Source organism: Lampetra fluviatilis, chromosome 36, assembly GCF_964198595.1.
Source record: "Lampetra fluviatilis chromosome 36, kcLamFluv1.1, whole genome shotgun sequence".
Classification (NCBI taxonomy): Eukaryota; Metazoa; Chordata; class Hyperoartia; order Petromyzontiformes; family Petromyzontidae; genus Lampetra; species Lampetra fluviatilis.
In genome coordinates this window covers 8861949-8877644 of record NC_136310.1, presented here as the reverse complement: position 1 = coordinate 8877644, position 15696 = coordinate 8861949, and the positions used below count along the sequence as shown (strand labels likewise).

The 15696-nt window shown below is 52.6% G+C and overlaps 1 protein-coding gene across 1 annotated transcript; it reads right to left on the bottom strand.

Annotated features, from left to right (window-relative positions):
• Nucleotides 1–319: 319 nt before the first annotated feature.
• Nucleotides 320–12117, bottom strand: LOC144945084 (matrix metalloproteinase-23-like). The gene is made up of 8 exons (XM_078873327.1): nucleotides 11660–12117; nucleotides 6709–6782; nucleotides 6136–6272; nucleotides 4965–5138; nucleotides 3061–3225; nucleotides 2348–2458; nucleotides 1750–1873; nucleotides 320–906 (listed from the first exon to the last, which is right to left on the bottom strand). Exons 1-8 carry the CDS (start codon nucleotides 11732–11734, stop codon nucleotides 651–653), a joined length of 1116 nt encoding a protein of 371 aa, XP_078729453.1. The 5' UTR covers nucleotides 11735–12117; the 3' UTR covers nucleotides 320–650.
• Nucleotides 12118–15696: the final 3579 nt, after the last annotated feature.

Genomic DNA, 15696 nt, shown 5'->3' with positions numbered 1-15696 from the left:
GGAGTGGGAGGAGGAGTGGGAGGAGGAGTGGGAAGAGGAGTGGGAAGAGGAGTGGGAGGAGGAGTGGGAGGAGGAGTGGGAAGAGGAGTGGGAGGAGGAGGAGGAGTGGGAGGAGGAGGAGCGGGAGGAGGAGATTTCTCCGCACCCAGCCGTGGGGAAAACCCTGGGGGTTACAAGAGGCGACTGTGCCCCCTTAGATTGCTCGTTACCCCCCCCCCCCCCCCTTATATATATTAAAGCTCCCTCCACTTACGGAAGTGGGCAACAATCAACCTCTCCCCCCACCTATACGCGGCCAAGCGCCGAAAATCCCCCCCCGCCCCCCCCCCCCACCTCGGTTTTTCTGTCCCCTCCCCCAGAAATCATCGACTAGTTGTACCGGACTTGTGTGCTTAACCACAATAAAAAATATCTATATTTGTAATATACACGGGGCTGTGCCAACCGCGATGGGGCAGCACGCGACGCAGCTGAAGCTGAAGCTCCTCCTCGTCGTCGTCGTCGTCGTTTCAGACCGAGGCCCAAAGTTGAGCGAACGCGCCGCTGTGACCGTGGCCTCCGCCGCGGCCGCAGCCTCCGTGAGTCGCCGTCGGCCCCCCTTCCGCTCCGGCCCCGAGCTGAGTGGCTCCCCCTGACCTCGGCGCCGTGCGTCACGGCGTTCGGCCCCCCGAGGGCCCTGGCCTCGGGACTTGAGCGGTGGGGGTCTCCCCGCCGCCGCCTTCTTCCCCGTGGGGGTCCTTGAGGACGATGCGCCAGGCGTTGGCGCGCATCTCGCTGGCCCCGCGCGCCAGCGTGCACGTGTACTCCCCCTCGTTCACCTCGTTGGCGACGAGGCGCAGCTCGCGACCCGACATCGTCAGCCGCCCCGGCACCGAGGCCTCCAGCCACTCGCCGTCCTTGTACCAGCTGCACGCGGCGCGCACACGCAGTGAACACGCCAGGAACACGCCGTTAACACGCCATGAACACGCCAGCAACACACCAGCAACACGCCATGAACACTGAACATACTGAGCACATCTCGTGAACATGCCACGAACATGCTTAGAGGGTGACTGGATCATGCACCACCTGTGCTCCCCACTGTGGCCACTTTCTGCATTTTAGCCGCCCAGCACTCTGCTCGTTGGGAGTTTCACTCCTCCGCCCTCCGTTGTTGTTGGAGGGCGACTGCCTCCAACTGCCCAGTAGCGTCCTTCACGAGCCTCCTCCACTGAGGCCGATCTTGACACCGCTGGTACCAGTCATAGGCAAGTCCACTCGGCTCCACGTCCTCCAGTACCACATCACTCCATCTCTTCTCTAGCCCGTGCCCCGCCCGTTTAGACCCCTGGATCCGGCCAAACGGAATCTGCTTGGGCATGCGGTGACTGCAAATGCGGGCTACGTAAAAAAACGATGAGCAATTTTTTTCTTTGCCAGGTAAAGCCCACTGAGCTGTATAGCTATTTTTTTTTTCATATATAAGCGACCGGGCCACAAATGATAGCTCAACGAAGTGGCTCATCATGTGGAAATGTATCGTAGCCAAATACTGTAAACGCGTGACGTTGAGTTTAAATGTGGAGGGAAAAACCGCGACCACGGGGGGGAGAGAGACGCACAAACTCCAAATATACAGCAGCAGCAGCAGGCGTTACGGTCAGGGATCGAACCCACGACCTCCTGAATACCAGGCGAGGTAGTTAACATCTCGCCAACACAGCCTCGCCGGTGATGGTAAGTGTGCCCAGAATCTCTCTTCCATACCTCACGGTGACCCCGGGCAGGGAGCTCCGCCTGCCGCAGTGAAAGGTCACGATGCGACCCCGCGTCACCACCTTGGCCTTGGGGGGCGTGCGGGGGCGGGGGGTCGCGGAGGGGGGCGCATGCCCTGCACACAGCAGTCGTACGGGGTTACACAAGGTCGTACGTCGTGACGCGAGGTCATACGTCGTGACGCGAGGTCATACGTGGCGCGCGTCGGAGAACATGCAAACCCCAAATATATAGCAGGCGTCGGGGTCAGACCGAACCCACGACCTTCTGCATACCAGGTGAGGTAGCTAACATCTAGCCACCGTGATGATGATGAGAGAGAGAGACACGCAAACTCCAAATATACAACAGCAGGCGTCAGGGTCGGACCGAACCCACGACCTCCTCTATACCAGGCGAGGTAGTTAACATCTCCTAGCCACCGTGGCGCCCCTGTTAATTACGAACCCTAATGACTGCGCTCGTTCCCCACCGCGGCGGGTTTGTGTGTCCCGTCTGCTTCCCTGGACGTCACCCCGAGTCCCCGGGGAAACCCCCCCCCTGACCCCCCATGACCCCCCCATGACCCCGTGGGGGGGGGGTCACGCACCGTAGCAGAGGTCACAGGAGCTGGCGCAGCGGCTCATGGAGAGGCGCGGGCGCGAGGAGCAGAGGCCGCGGCGCACCCAGCGATCGCACGTCCCGGACTTGTCCCGGCAGCCTGCACGTTCGCCAAAACAAAATAAAGACAAAGATCCCCCGTATAGCCTGAACAGACTGTTGGGGCAAGTGCTGTTAGCGAGTAGCACCGACGAAGGCCGGCGAGGCACACGAGGGGGGGGGGAGTCGAAGACGTTGATAAGAGGGACGACGACGATGATGCTGAGGAGGGTAATATGGGTGTTGATGACGGTGATGATGATGATGATGACGATGATGATGACGGTGGTGATGATGACGGTGGTCATGATGATGACGATGATGATGACGACGATGGTGGTGATGACCATGATGATGACGATGATGATGACGACGATGATGATGACGGTGGTGATGATGGCGACGGTGATGACTACGGTGATGATGATGACGGTGACGACGACGGTGATGAAGACGACGGTGGTGATGATGGTGATGATGATGACGGTGGTGATGATGGCAACGGTGATGATGATGACGGTGATGATGACGATGGTGATGATGATGGCAACGGTGATGATGATGACGGTGATGATGACGATGGTGATGATGATGGCAACGGTGATGACTACGGTAATGATGATAATGGTGGTGAAGACGACGGTGACGACTCGGGTGTCGCACCATAGAGCCTCTGGATGCCCCACACGTCGTCGCGCGCCAGGCTGCGCGTGCGCGTGGCGGTGGCGTTGGCGTGCATGAGCGCGTGGGCGCGGCGCGAGTGCATGAGGCCCAGCGCGTGGCCAATCTCGTGCGCCGCCACCTGCACCAGGTCGTTCATCCACACGCCTACAGCACCACCACCACAACAACAACAACAACCACAACAACAATACACACACCAGGTCGTTCATCCACACGCCTACACCACCACAACAACAACAACCACAACAACAATACACACACCAGGTCGTTCATCCACACGCCTACACCACCACCACAACCACCACCACAACCACAACAACAATAATATACACCAGGTCGTTCATCCACACGCCTACACCACCACCACAACAACAACAACAACAACAATACACACACCAGGTCGTTCATCCACACGCCTACACCACCACCACCACCACAACAACAACCACAACAACAATACACACACCAGGTCGTTCATCCACACGCCTACAGCACCACCACCACAACAACAACCACAACAACAATACACACACCAGGTCGTTCAACAACACCCCGACATCACAACAACCAATTATTCCTGCCCCGACCCCCCCCCGCCCCCACCAACTCCCCCCCACTTCCCCAACTCTTTTCCGAGGGCAGAATCCAAACGAGCGGTCGGCAACCAACACAACACGAGCCATTTATTTCGAGACTGGGCACTGTTTGTTATTTATGAGAGACACGATGGTCCTTAACGAGCCGCACGCGGCTCCGGGGCTGCAGGTTACCGACCCCTGACCCCTGACCCAGACGGTCCGGACACCGGCGACTGTGGGGTGCCAGGAATTGACTCGTACCACGGTACTGATAGACCCGTGCCGAATACCCAACCACTCAATCTCAGACCCACCAAACCCACCAAATCCCAAACCCAACAAATCCCAAACCCAACAACCCAAACCCACCCACCCAAACCCACCCACCCAAACCCACACACCCAAACCCACCCACCCAAACCCACACACCCAAACCCACCCACCCAAACCCACCCACCCAAACCCACACACCCAAACCCACACACCCAAACCCACCCACCCAAACCCATACACCCAAACCCACACACCCAAACCCACCCACCCAAACCCACACACCCAAACCCACCCACCCAAACCCACCCACCCAAACCCACCCACCCAAACCCATACACCCAAACCCACACACCCAAACCCACACACCCAAACCCACCCACCCAAACCCACCCACCCAAACCCACACACCCAAACCCACCCAAACCCACCCACCCAAACCCACACACCCAAACCCACCCACCCAAACCCATACACCCAAACCCACACACCCAAACCCACCCACCCAAACCCACACACCCAAACCCACCCACCCAAACCCACCCACCCAAACCCACACACCCAAACCCATACACCCAAACCCACACACCCAAACCCACACACCCAAACCCACCCACCCAAACCCACACACCCAAACCCACCCACCCAAACCCACACACCCAAACCCACACACCCAAACCCACCCACCCAAACCCACACACCCAAACCCACCCACCCAAACCCACCCACCCAAACCCACCCACCCAAACCCACACACCCAAACCCACCCACCCAAACCCACGCACCCAAACCCACGCACCCAAACCCATACACCCAAACACACCCACCCAAACCCACCCACCCAAACCCATACACCCAAACCCACCCACCCAAACCCACCCACCCAAACCCATACACCCAAACCCACCCACCCAAACCCACACACCCAAACCCACACACCCAAACCCACCCACCCAAACCCACCCACCCAAACCCACCCACCCAAACCCACACACCCAAACCCACCCACCCACCCACCCACCCCCCCCGCCCCACCGCGGGTCCAGCTGAAGCGAGTGGTGCCCAGCACCCAGCTCTCGTCGTCGTCGAGGTGGACGTCCCCGCGCGGAGGCAGGAAGGCGTGCGCCAGCTCCCCGTCGCGCCCGTCGAAGCACGGGTGGAGCAGCGCCGGGGCGCGCGCGCACCCCTCGTGCACGCGCCTGTAGAACCCTGCGGGGTGGGGGGGGGGGGGAATCTTCTTGGTTCTTTCGGTAAAGTCACGTAGAAGGGAAGTAATAAAATAATAAAAATTAAACATAATAAAACAATTATTTTATTACTTCCCTTCTACGTGACTTTACCGAAAGAACCAAGAAGATGAATCCCTGCAGTCACGAAAGCTTTAAATCGAAATTTGGGGGGGGGGGGGGGGAGAAGTCGCTGAGGCTGACATCGCTTGGTCGTCACGCGAGCATCACTCGTGTAGGGGTGTTACGGGAGGGCGAACAAACACACCGGGGGTGGTGATGCCCGCACGCGGAAGGATGCTTACATCCACGTCCGCACCGTTTAGCCCTGGGGGGCTGAAACGGCGCTGTGATCCCCCATGGCCCCACCCCTCGGGGGGGGGGGAGTTGCTATACAAGGCGGTTAGCCGGAGGGCTCGGGGTTGAGTGTTCAGCTTAAGCCAGTGAAGAGTGAAGACCGGCTAGATAGGCCCTGGGACTCCCCTGGATCGCCGTCCTTCTAAGGACCGACCAGGGCAAGCCAGCGGCGTGGTCGCCCCGAGAGCCCAGAGCCGATGCTCTTGTAAGAGCCGGTCTGGGGACTCAGGGTGCCGTGATCCCAGCTTGGCCAGAGCTGGATCAGCTAGCCTCCCCTAGCTCTGTAGTGGAGGACCTGGGAGTAGGCTAGCCGGGTTAGAGACAGTGGGATCTCCCTGTTAGACGGGTGAAGGGGCCGATACCCCTTCGAGTGTTGTATGCCTTGACCTGTGTTGAGTGAAACGGTTAATAAATAAGTGTGCCTCCGACTACGTTGTCCAAGTCTCATTGAACCTACTACACTCGCATCCGCATCCCTGCGCCCCCCTTATCCACACTCACCCCCGACCCTCTCCCGTATCTCCCCCCCCCCCCCCCAAATATTCACCCCACCCCCCGAAACCACATCCACTTTTCCCGTACCTCGCCTCCCGCATCCCCCCCCCTCTCTCTCGTATCCGCACCTATACGGAAGTCGGCGGGGCTGGTGGGGGGCACCTCGTGGAAGGAGAGGGGCGACACGTGGCTCCACATGGAGAAGGCGCGCGCGATGGCGGCTCGCGTCTCCTCGTGGCCCAGCGACGACGGGAAGCGGTCGATCCTGCGGAGGGGACACGCACTCCCGTGTCTCTCTCACCCCGTGTGTCTCTCTCGTCTGTGTCTCTCATCTGTGTCTCTCTCGCCGTGTGTGTCTCTCGCCGTGTGTCTCTCTCGTCTGTGTCTCTCTCATTCCGTGTCTCTCTCACCCCGTGTGTCTCTCTCGCCTGTGTCTCTCTCGTCTGTGTCTCTCATTTGTGTCTCTCATCTGTCTCTCTCCCCAGTGTCTCTCTCACCCGTGTCTCTCATCTGTGTCTCACCCGTCTTCGCCGTGTCTCCCCAGTGTCTCCACCGTGTCTCACCCGTGTCTCTCTCACCCGTATCCTCCCTGTGCCCCCCCCGTGTCCTCCCCGTGCCCCGTGTCCCCCCCCCGTGCCATCCCCCACCACCACCACCCCCCCCCGTGCCATCCCCCACTCCCCCCCCCCGTGTCGTCTCACCTGTAGGTGAGGTTGTCTCGCTCCCACCTCTTGCCCAGGGGGTTGAGGGCGTAGCGGGGAGCCCGGCCCCCCAGCTGCTCGCTCGCGCACAGACAACAACGACAACAACAACAACAACGACGGCGCTCAGAGTCACCGACGCGCCCACCGACCCCGGCGGTCTCGAGTCGTGGCCGAGTTCCAGATGCAGTGCAGCTGGGGCCACAAAGGGCCTGGGATCGACTCACGACTCCTCTCTTTCGCTCTGAGTGGAGTGTGCGTGCGTTCCCTCTCTCTGTGTGTGTGAGTAGAGTCTGTGTGAGTCAAAGCCGTAATTATAATATATATTGTGTAGGACACACACACACACCCCCCCAATATTCAAATATGCTCAAAATGTCCCCGCCAATATATTGCTGTAAAAGAGATTTCTGTTTATATGATTGTGGTTATGGTTGTACTTTATGAATCCCTAATCTCTGCCATTACATACAATGAAACAAGAAAAGGTAAAACATTAAAAACAGAGCAATGTAATACAATAACACTATGAGACATTATTGTAAAAAAGAAATACAAAGTCCATCCAGTGTGTTAGTGAATTTTGTAATATTTTAGGCTGGAAATGGCAGGAAATTCGTTTTCAAATTTAGATTTTTTTTTTCTGGAGGGGGCCTTGGTGTGAGTGGAGTCTGCGTGCCCCTCTCTCTCCCCCCTGAAACAGGAGGGAGGATGTGTCCACGACTCTGTGGCTGTCGCCTGATGCTGCTGATGCTGCTGGCGGTGGTGGTTGTAGTTATTGTTGCGATTACCGGCGAAACGTCACCAAGTACTCGAATTGTAAATGTTGTGATGAGTTCACTCTCCAACACACAAACGGTTAGTGCTCTACTAGTATGGAAATGGCATGTTCTGTTTACGTGACACAAAAATCAAAACACAACAAAACTCCATTGGAACCTCCTTTGCCAGTAGTAAAATATGATAAAAAAATATGATAATGACTAGACACGAGGTTGCCAAAATAATTGAGAATAGTAAAATACCGAAAGTAAATATTAGCTCGAACGAGGCAAAAGCCTTAAGAGAGCTTCGTCTAAATAAAGATATTCAAATCCTAGCAGCGGATAAGGGCCGCACTACTGTAGTGATGTCACGAGCCGATTATGATAATAAAATTAAAGATTTATTAGAGGAAAGTACCTACATTAAAATTAAACGAGATCCAACTAATACTCTGGAACGTAAGACTACTGCAATCATTGCAAATTCATTAATCCCAAAAAATGAGCAATTCCTAATTAAGCCAAGGGCTTCAAAACCACCTAGACTGTATGGGCTACCAAAGATCCATAAAATCGGCATCCCTTTACGACCCATAGTCAGTACAATTGGCTCTGCCACATATAAATTAGCAAAATATGTAACTAAACAAATACAGCCCTACATCGGTAGGACATCATCATTCATAAGAAATTCAGAACATCTTGTGAATATGATCAAAGATATTAAGCTTAACCCTAATGATATTTTGGTGAGTTTTGATGTGATTTCGCTATTCACTAAGGTTCCAGTGAGCGAGTCGCTTAAATTACTTGATACACTGGTAAAGAATACAGATTTACCAAAAGATATTCCGAAACTCGCTGACCATTGTTTAAATAACACTTACTTCTTATGGAGAGGTGAATTCTTTAAACAAAGGGAGGGAGCAGCAATGGGCTCTCCTTTATCTCCTGCTATAGCAAATTTGTACATGGAAAACTTTGAAACCAGAGCACTTGCCTCGAGCACATTAAAACCATCCTTTTGGTTTAGATATGTGGATGACACTTTGGTTGTCTGGCCACATGGTAAAGATACACTTAACGATTTTCTAAATCATCTCAATGCACAAAACCCGGCCATTCAGTTCACCATGGAAATGGAGGTGAATAACACACTCCCGTTCCTGGATATTTTACTTGGGCATGGCCTAAATGGTAAAATAACACACAGCGTTTACAGAAAGCAAACGCACACTGATGCCTATCTGAATGCGAAATCGCATCATCACCCAGCTCAGAAATCCTCTCTAATCAAGACGCTCATACATCGGGCTAAAACAGTGTCAGATGATGAAAGTCTAGTGAGAGAGATTAAACATGTTAAAGAAGCACTAAGACAGAATGGCTACAATAATGCTCAAATTAACAGAGCACTAAATGCCAAATCACGATCGCAAAGCAACACTGCTGAAAGCGATCAGATTATTAAAACAATAAAAATACCATTTATCTCAGGAGTAACTGACAAATTAGCCCGTGTTTTGCAAAAGCAAAACATTACAGTAAGATTTGGTACAGTACACAAAATTCAACAATTAGTAACGTGCACTAAAGACGAATTACCTAAATTATCAACAGAAGGTGTATATCGGATTAATTGTGTATGTGGCAGATGCTATATTGGACAGACAGGGCGTAACGTTAGTGTAAGACTAAAAGAACACCAGAGAAATATTAAACTATCGCAAACACAACTGTCGGCAGTGGCAGAACATGCTTGTCAACAGGGACACTCAATTGATTTTGACAACGTTGAAGTGTTGTGTAAAACTAGTTACTACTGGCAAAGACTAATTAGAGAATCCATTGAGATTGAGAGAAACAGAAATAACTTTAATCGCTCAGACAGCTACAGGCTTAGTGCGGCCTGGAAGCGTATTATTAAATAAGATGCATTACAATTCCTTATAAGGGAAACAAGCACTAACTGATTATTAATGTAGCATAATCACAATAGAACACATTCCAAATGATTACTAATCTACAACTCGCATCGTAACAATAGCCTTATTACTAATCAAGTATATAATTACAATAACCCCCCCCCCTCAAATCTTTGCACCTGATGAGTTAATGAGTTAATGATGACGTCACCCTGCTGCTGCTCTATATAAGAACGGGAGACACAGCAGAGCCTCACCATTCTGGCGAATTGCCCGATGATGCTGGATGCAATTACCAGCGAAACGTCGTACTCAAATTGTAAATGTTGTGGTTTCACGCTTCAACACACCGGTGGGCTAAAGCAGTGAACTATTTGTCTTTTGTCAACGTGACACTTTTTTTTTTTACTGATTGGCCGTGTCGGGTGGTGGAGGGTTACGACACATTTATAAATAACGCGATCTAAACCCAAAAATCGTTGATTATGGTTTTTACCCTTTTATCTGGCAACAAAACTTACACCTTTTTAAATTCAGTTTTGCTAGATAAAAGGGTAAAAAAACTATTATCATATTTTGCTACTGGCAAATGAGGTTCCAATGGTGTAAATGCTTCACCCGAGCTCTCATATTCTGATGGTGCAGTCTTTGAGTTGTGCGCCTTTTGGCGTCATCTGGTCCAACACCATGTGAGACTAGGCTCTAAGAAAAGCTGTCTCGGGTGTGGACCAATCAGTTTCAAGGACAGTGCATACATTATCAGAGTTGTGTTTTTTGTTTGCATTCCGACCGCAGGTATTGTGGTCAATGCAAACAGTTTTGTTGCCAGATAAAAGAGTTAAAAACCAATTATCACAACAAAACTATTTATAGAAAGTTTTTTTTTTTAGAAAAATGATTTATCATCTCCAGCTGTTTGGTGGGGTGGCACCCCAACGCCCCCTAGTGGACAAATCGCGCCTGTGAATCACTCAGCTGGGATCAGCAGCAGCAACAGCAGCTGCAGCAGTGGCATCGCCCCCCCCCCCTCTGAATGCTAAAACACCTGGCAGAGAACCATCCTGAAAAGGAGCCTCATATTTGGAGTTTGCGGTGTCTCTTTCTCATCATCACGGTGGCTAGGAGATGTTTACTACCTCGCTAGGTATACAGGAGGTCGTGGGTTCGATCGCGACCATGACGCCTGCTGCTGCGGTATATTTGGAGTTTGCGTGTCTCTCTGTCATCATCATCATCACGGTGGCTAGGAGATGTTTACTACCTCGCCTGGTGTGCAGGAGGTCTTGGGTTCGATCGCGACCCTGACGCCTGCTGCTGTGTATTTGAAGTTTGCGTGTCTCTCTCCCCTACGGTTTCCCCCTCCACATTGAGACTCAACAACATCACGCGTTTAGAGTGTGCGGCTGCCGCTCTACATATCCACGTGATAAGCCACTTCGTTGAGCTATCATTTGTGGCCCAGGTCGCTTCATAGCTCAGTGAGGCCCTTAACTGGTAAAACAACAACCCGTTCTTCCCCCAGGGATCCACGTACCCCCCAGGGTTCCGTGTACCCCCCCCCCCCCCCAGGAGCTGCTGGGGTAGAACACCGCGGAGTGACAGGGAGTCGGGAACTCCCCTCGCTCCGCTCGCCACTCGCACCGCTCGCCACTGGAGCAGCTGCCTACACCTCCACTCTGACTAGGATAGATTCCCTTTGCCTGCTATAGATTCACTCTCCCTGCTATAGATTCACTGTCCCTACGATAGATTTACTTTCCATATGATAGACTCACTTTCCCTGCTATAGATTCACTCTGACTACTATAGATTAACTCCCCCTAGGATAGATTCACTCTGCCTAGGATAGATTCACTCTCCCTGCTATAGATTCACTCTGACTACTACAGATTCACTCTGCTTAAGTCTATTGTCTTTTCCTCTCTTAGCGATGCGTTAACAACACAGTTTGACTGTTGTGCATTTTTGTCGCCAGCAAGACATTCCACAGTGACCCCATTTCCCTGCCCATATTTAATCAATTATCTTCACGTTCAAATACGTTGAAGTTTTACGGGGGTGTTCTTTTATTGTTTAAACACGAAGGGGGCAGCCAAAGAGTCACAAGGGGGCAGCCAAAGAGTAACGAGGGGGCAGCCAAAGAGTCACGTGGGGGCAGCCAAAGAGCCGACCCCCTGTCGCTACCGGCATCAGCCACATCCAGCAGTCCCCACCCCGCTAGAGGCGATCTGGCCTCGCCATGAGAATGTGGAATGTCCTCACCACGAGTAGTCCCGGCGCGAGGAGGAGGAGTAGGAGGGGCAGCAGCAGCAGCAGCGCCACGCGCCAGAGTCCCATGACGGAACCCCCCAAGCCGTGGGGGGCTCGAGCCCGGCTCCTCCGAGGCCCCCCACGAGGGTTGTGGTGGTGCCGGGCGAGCCGCGTGCGAGGTAGGGGGGGGGGGCAGGGGGGGGGGTCACTGGGGAGACCCTCGTGAGCTTCTCTCTCTCGGGAGGCGGCGTGGAGTTGTCGCCGGCTGCTCGTGCCGAGCTCACAACACGCCGCGTTCAGCGGCCCCGTCCGCCGTCGTCACCGCCACCGCCGTCATCGTCATCCGCATCGCGAGTTCACGTTCTGTCACCACCACCAACCACCACCATCAACCATCACCATTGTTGCGAGCGATGATGTGTGCACCACCACCACCACCAACCACCACCACTACCCGGCCATACGCACTGCTGGCAACACGCGATATGGGCCGCATCAGAGGAAGGGCGAGGTGGGGGGGGGTGGTGGTGGGGGAGTGGTGGGGGGGGTGGAGTGGTTGGGGGGTGGTGGGGGGGGAGTAGTGGGGGTGAAGTGGTGGAGGGGGTGGGAGGACAGTGGTGGGGGGGAGTGGTGGGGGGGGTGGGAGGAGAGTGGTGGGTGGAGAGTGGTGGGGGGGGTTAGAGGGAGCGGTGGCGCAGTGCTTAGCGCGTTGCGCTACGAACCTCGGCCCCCCGAGTTCGATTCCCGTTCACGGCCACCAACACCGGTGACGATTATCTGAACCGGTCCTGGGCCCTCCCCTAGGTCGACTCAGCCTCAAATGAGTACCTGGTGCGGTGTGTCAGTAAACATCGCCACTGGGGAGACAAAGGCGAGCGGGCGTAGTGCTGTCCACCCACCCCTTTCGCTGTGCAGTTCCGGCAGTGCGACTCGCTAACAGCACTTGCCCCAACGGTCTGCTGAGGCTACGCGGGGGATCTTTGTCTCTGCGTGATGACGTGGCGTCTTTGGCTCCTGCATCGGAAACCAAAATTCAATCTTCGGTGCCTCCGTCTCCAGCACTCTCCCCGCCACTAACGCCGAGCCCCAAGTGTGTGGGTCTCGGTGTTGGTGCCTGGGGCTTGAATCAGCCCACCAATTTCTTGGTTCTTTCGGTAAAGTCACGTAGAAGGGAAGTAATAAAATAATAAAAACAAAACATAATAAAATAATAAAAAAAAACTAAATAAAATAATTCTCACGACGTTGTGGCCGAAACGTCGTGAGAATTATTTTATTATGTTTTGTTTTTATTATTGTATTACTTCCCTTCTACGTGACTTTACCGAAAGAACCAAGAAGACGAATCCCTGCAGTCACGAAAGCTTTAAATCGAAATTCAGCCCACCAAAGCAACACATCTCAGCCGCACTTTGCGGGAAAGTCGACCGGCAGGTCGCAGCACATCCACGCCTCTGGCCCCGTCCCTAGGAATGTGGAATTGACCCACCGCTGACGCGGCCCTGGCCGTGAAGCGACGTGAAGGTCCTCGCAGCAGCGTGAACCCCGGGGGAGCAACTGGCCCGAGCCTTCAAAAGCCCCTCTCTGCACCAGCGTGGACGGCACCCTCCACGTGGTGTTCACCTTCTGAAGCGCTCGCTCGTCACCGTGGCGTGCGCGATGACCACCACAACCACCACCACAACCACCACCACCACCAAAACCACCACCCCCACCACAACCACCACGACCACGTGAGTTTTCTTTCGTGTTGTGCGCGGTGCATTTAGCGCCACAGCGCGTGGATTTGTAGCGTTTGTTTTCATTTGTGTTGCTGGTGACTTTGTGTGTTTCATATCGGAATCGCCTCCAGTGCTGCTGCTGCTGCTGGCGGCAATACAAGTTGTTTAAAAGTCAAAAAGTCTCCTCGACATCTTCATCCTCTCCTCTGATTCTTACCTCATCCCCACCCCCCATGTCCCTCTCGTTCTCTGTCTCTGGCGCAGCTGCGGCTGGAGCACGCCATGTACCACACACGTGTCGGTGATGTGCACGTCTTCTTCGAACGTTGGGGAGCCGGACAAGCCCCTCTCTGCCCCAGCGTGGACGGCACCCTCCTCGTGGTGTTCACCTTCTGAAGCGCTCGCTCGTCACCGTGGCGTGCGCGATGACCACCACCACCACCACCACAACCACCACCACCAAAACCACCACCCCCACCACAACCACCACGACCACGTGACTTTTCTTTCGTGTTGTGCGCGGTGCATTTATCGGCACAGCGCGTGGATTTGTAGCGTTTGTTTTCAATTATTTGCTGGTGACTTTGTGTATTTCATATCGGAATCGCCTCCAGTGCTGCTGCTGCTGCTGGCGGCAATAAAAGTTGTTTAAAAAGTCAGAAGTCTGTACTTGTAAAGGTCAGCCTCGCTCCCAACCCCTTGATATGATGTGATAAAGAAGTCAGCTGTCTCTGGTGAGGACCAGGGCCGTATTGATAATATATATATGCTCAAAATGTCCCCCAAAATATATTGCTATCAAATAGATTTCTGTTTTTATGATTGTAATTATGGTTGTACTTTATTAATCCCTAATCTCTGCCATTACATACAATGAAACAAAAAAACAGTACAAAAAACAGAGCAATGTAATACAATACACTATTAAAAAAATAATAAAAAGTCCATCCTAAATTTCGAGACAGCTTTCCTTAGAGCCTAGTCTCACATGGTGTTGGACCAGATGACGCCTTTTGCAAGGACAGTGCATATATTATCAGAGTTATGTGTTTTGTTTGAATTTAGGCTGCAGGTATTGTGGTCTATGCAAACATGACTCCTTGTAAAAAAAGGTGTCAGTTTTGTTGCCAGGTAGAAGGGTAAAAAAAACAATTATCAAGAAGCTTTTGGTTTTCGAATTCGGTAAAAACACGAACTCAATATTTCTAGAGCACTGTGGATCAACGCGAGAAACTGCGCTGGTCCCGTCATAAATGACGCCATGAAGTGACTCCTGAACGAGCCTTCATGCTGCTCCAGTCACAGCTTGCCGACTCCTGCCTACTGTGAACTGGACTCCCATGGTGAACTGGACTCCCATGGTGAATTGGACTTCCATGGTAAACTGGACTCCCATGGTAAACTGGACTCCCATGGTAAACTGGATTTTCATGGTAAACTGGACTCGCGCGGTCAGGGATCGGCAACCGAAATCACAAGAAGAGAGTTTTTATTCGAATTCGGTAAACAAAAAAAACAATCACCCACAACCACTTAATATTTTAACGACACAAAGACACGACAAGCCCGAAACACAACAACACCAACAACCACACGACACAACAACACCAACAACCACACGACACAACAACAACACCAACCACATCACATCAACATCACAACATAACAGCAACCACACGACACAACGACAACACCAACAACACAACATCACAACATCACCAACATGACGACACAACACATCACGCGAACACAACATCACAACATCACAACAACAACACAATCACAACAACAACACCAACCACACGACACAACACAACATCACATCAACATCACAACAACATAACAGCAACAACACGACACAACAACAACACAGAACACAACATCACAATGACAACACCACCACCACACGACACAACAACACCAACCACATCACATCAACATCACAACAACAACAACACAACATCACATCAACATCACATCAACATCACAATGACAACACCACCACATGACACAACAACAACACAACATCACATCAACATCACATCAACATCACAACAACAACACAATCACACCACAACCACCACCACACCACCACCACCACTCGACGCTTCGCTGCGGCGAACTTCCACGGCTTTCTGCCACGCGACACAACAACAAGAACACAACATCAACATCACAACAACAACACATCACAACAACAACACAACAACAACACAACATCACAACAACAACACAACAACAACACAACATCAACAACACAACATCACATCAACATCACAACAACAACACAACAACAACACCATCACCACCATACCACACCACCACTCG

Bases quoted from the DNA above. Each gene is read 5' to 3' on its own strand.
- LOC144945084 (XM_078873327.1), bottom strand. From the start codon at position 11,734: ATGGGACTCTGGCGCGTGGCGCTGCTGCTGCTGCTGCCCCTCCTACTC. The intron at 6,273-6,708 runs GTGAGACGACAC...TCCCCTCCGCAG, and splicing joins CGAGACAACCTCACCTACAG to GATCGACCGCTTCCCGTCGT. The intron at 907-1,749 runs GTATGGAAGAGA...CGCCGCGTGCAG, and splicing joins CTGCCCGGGGTCACCGTGAG to CTGGTACAAGGACGGCGAGT.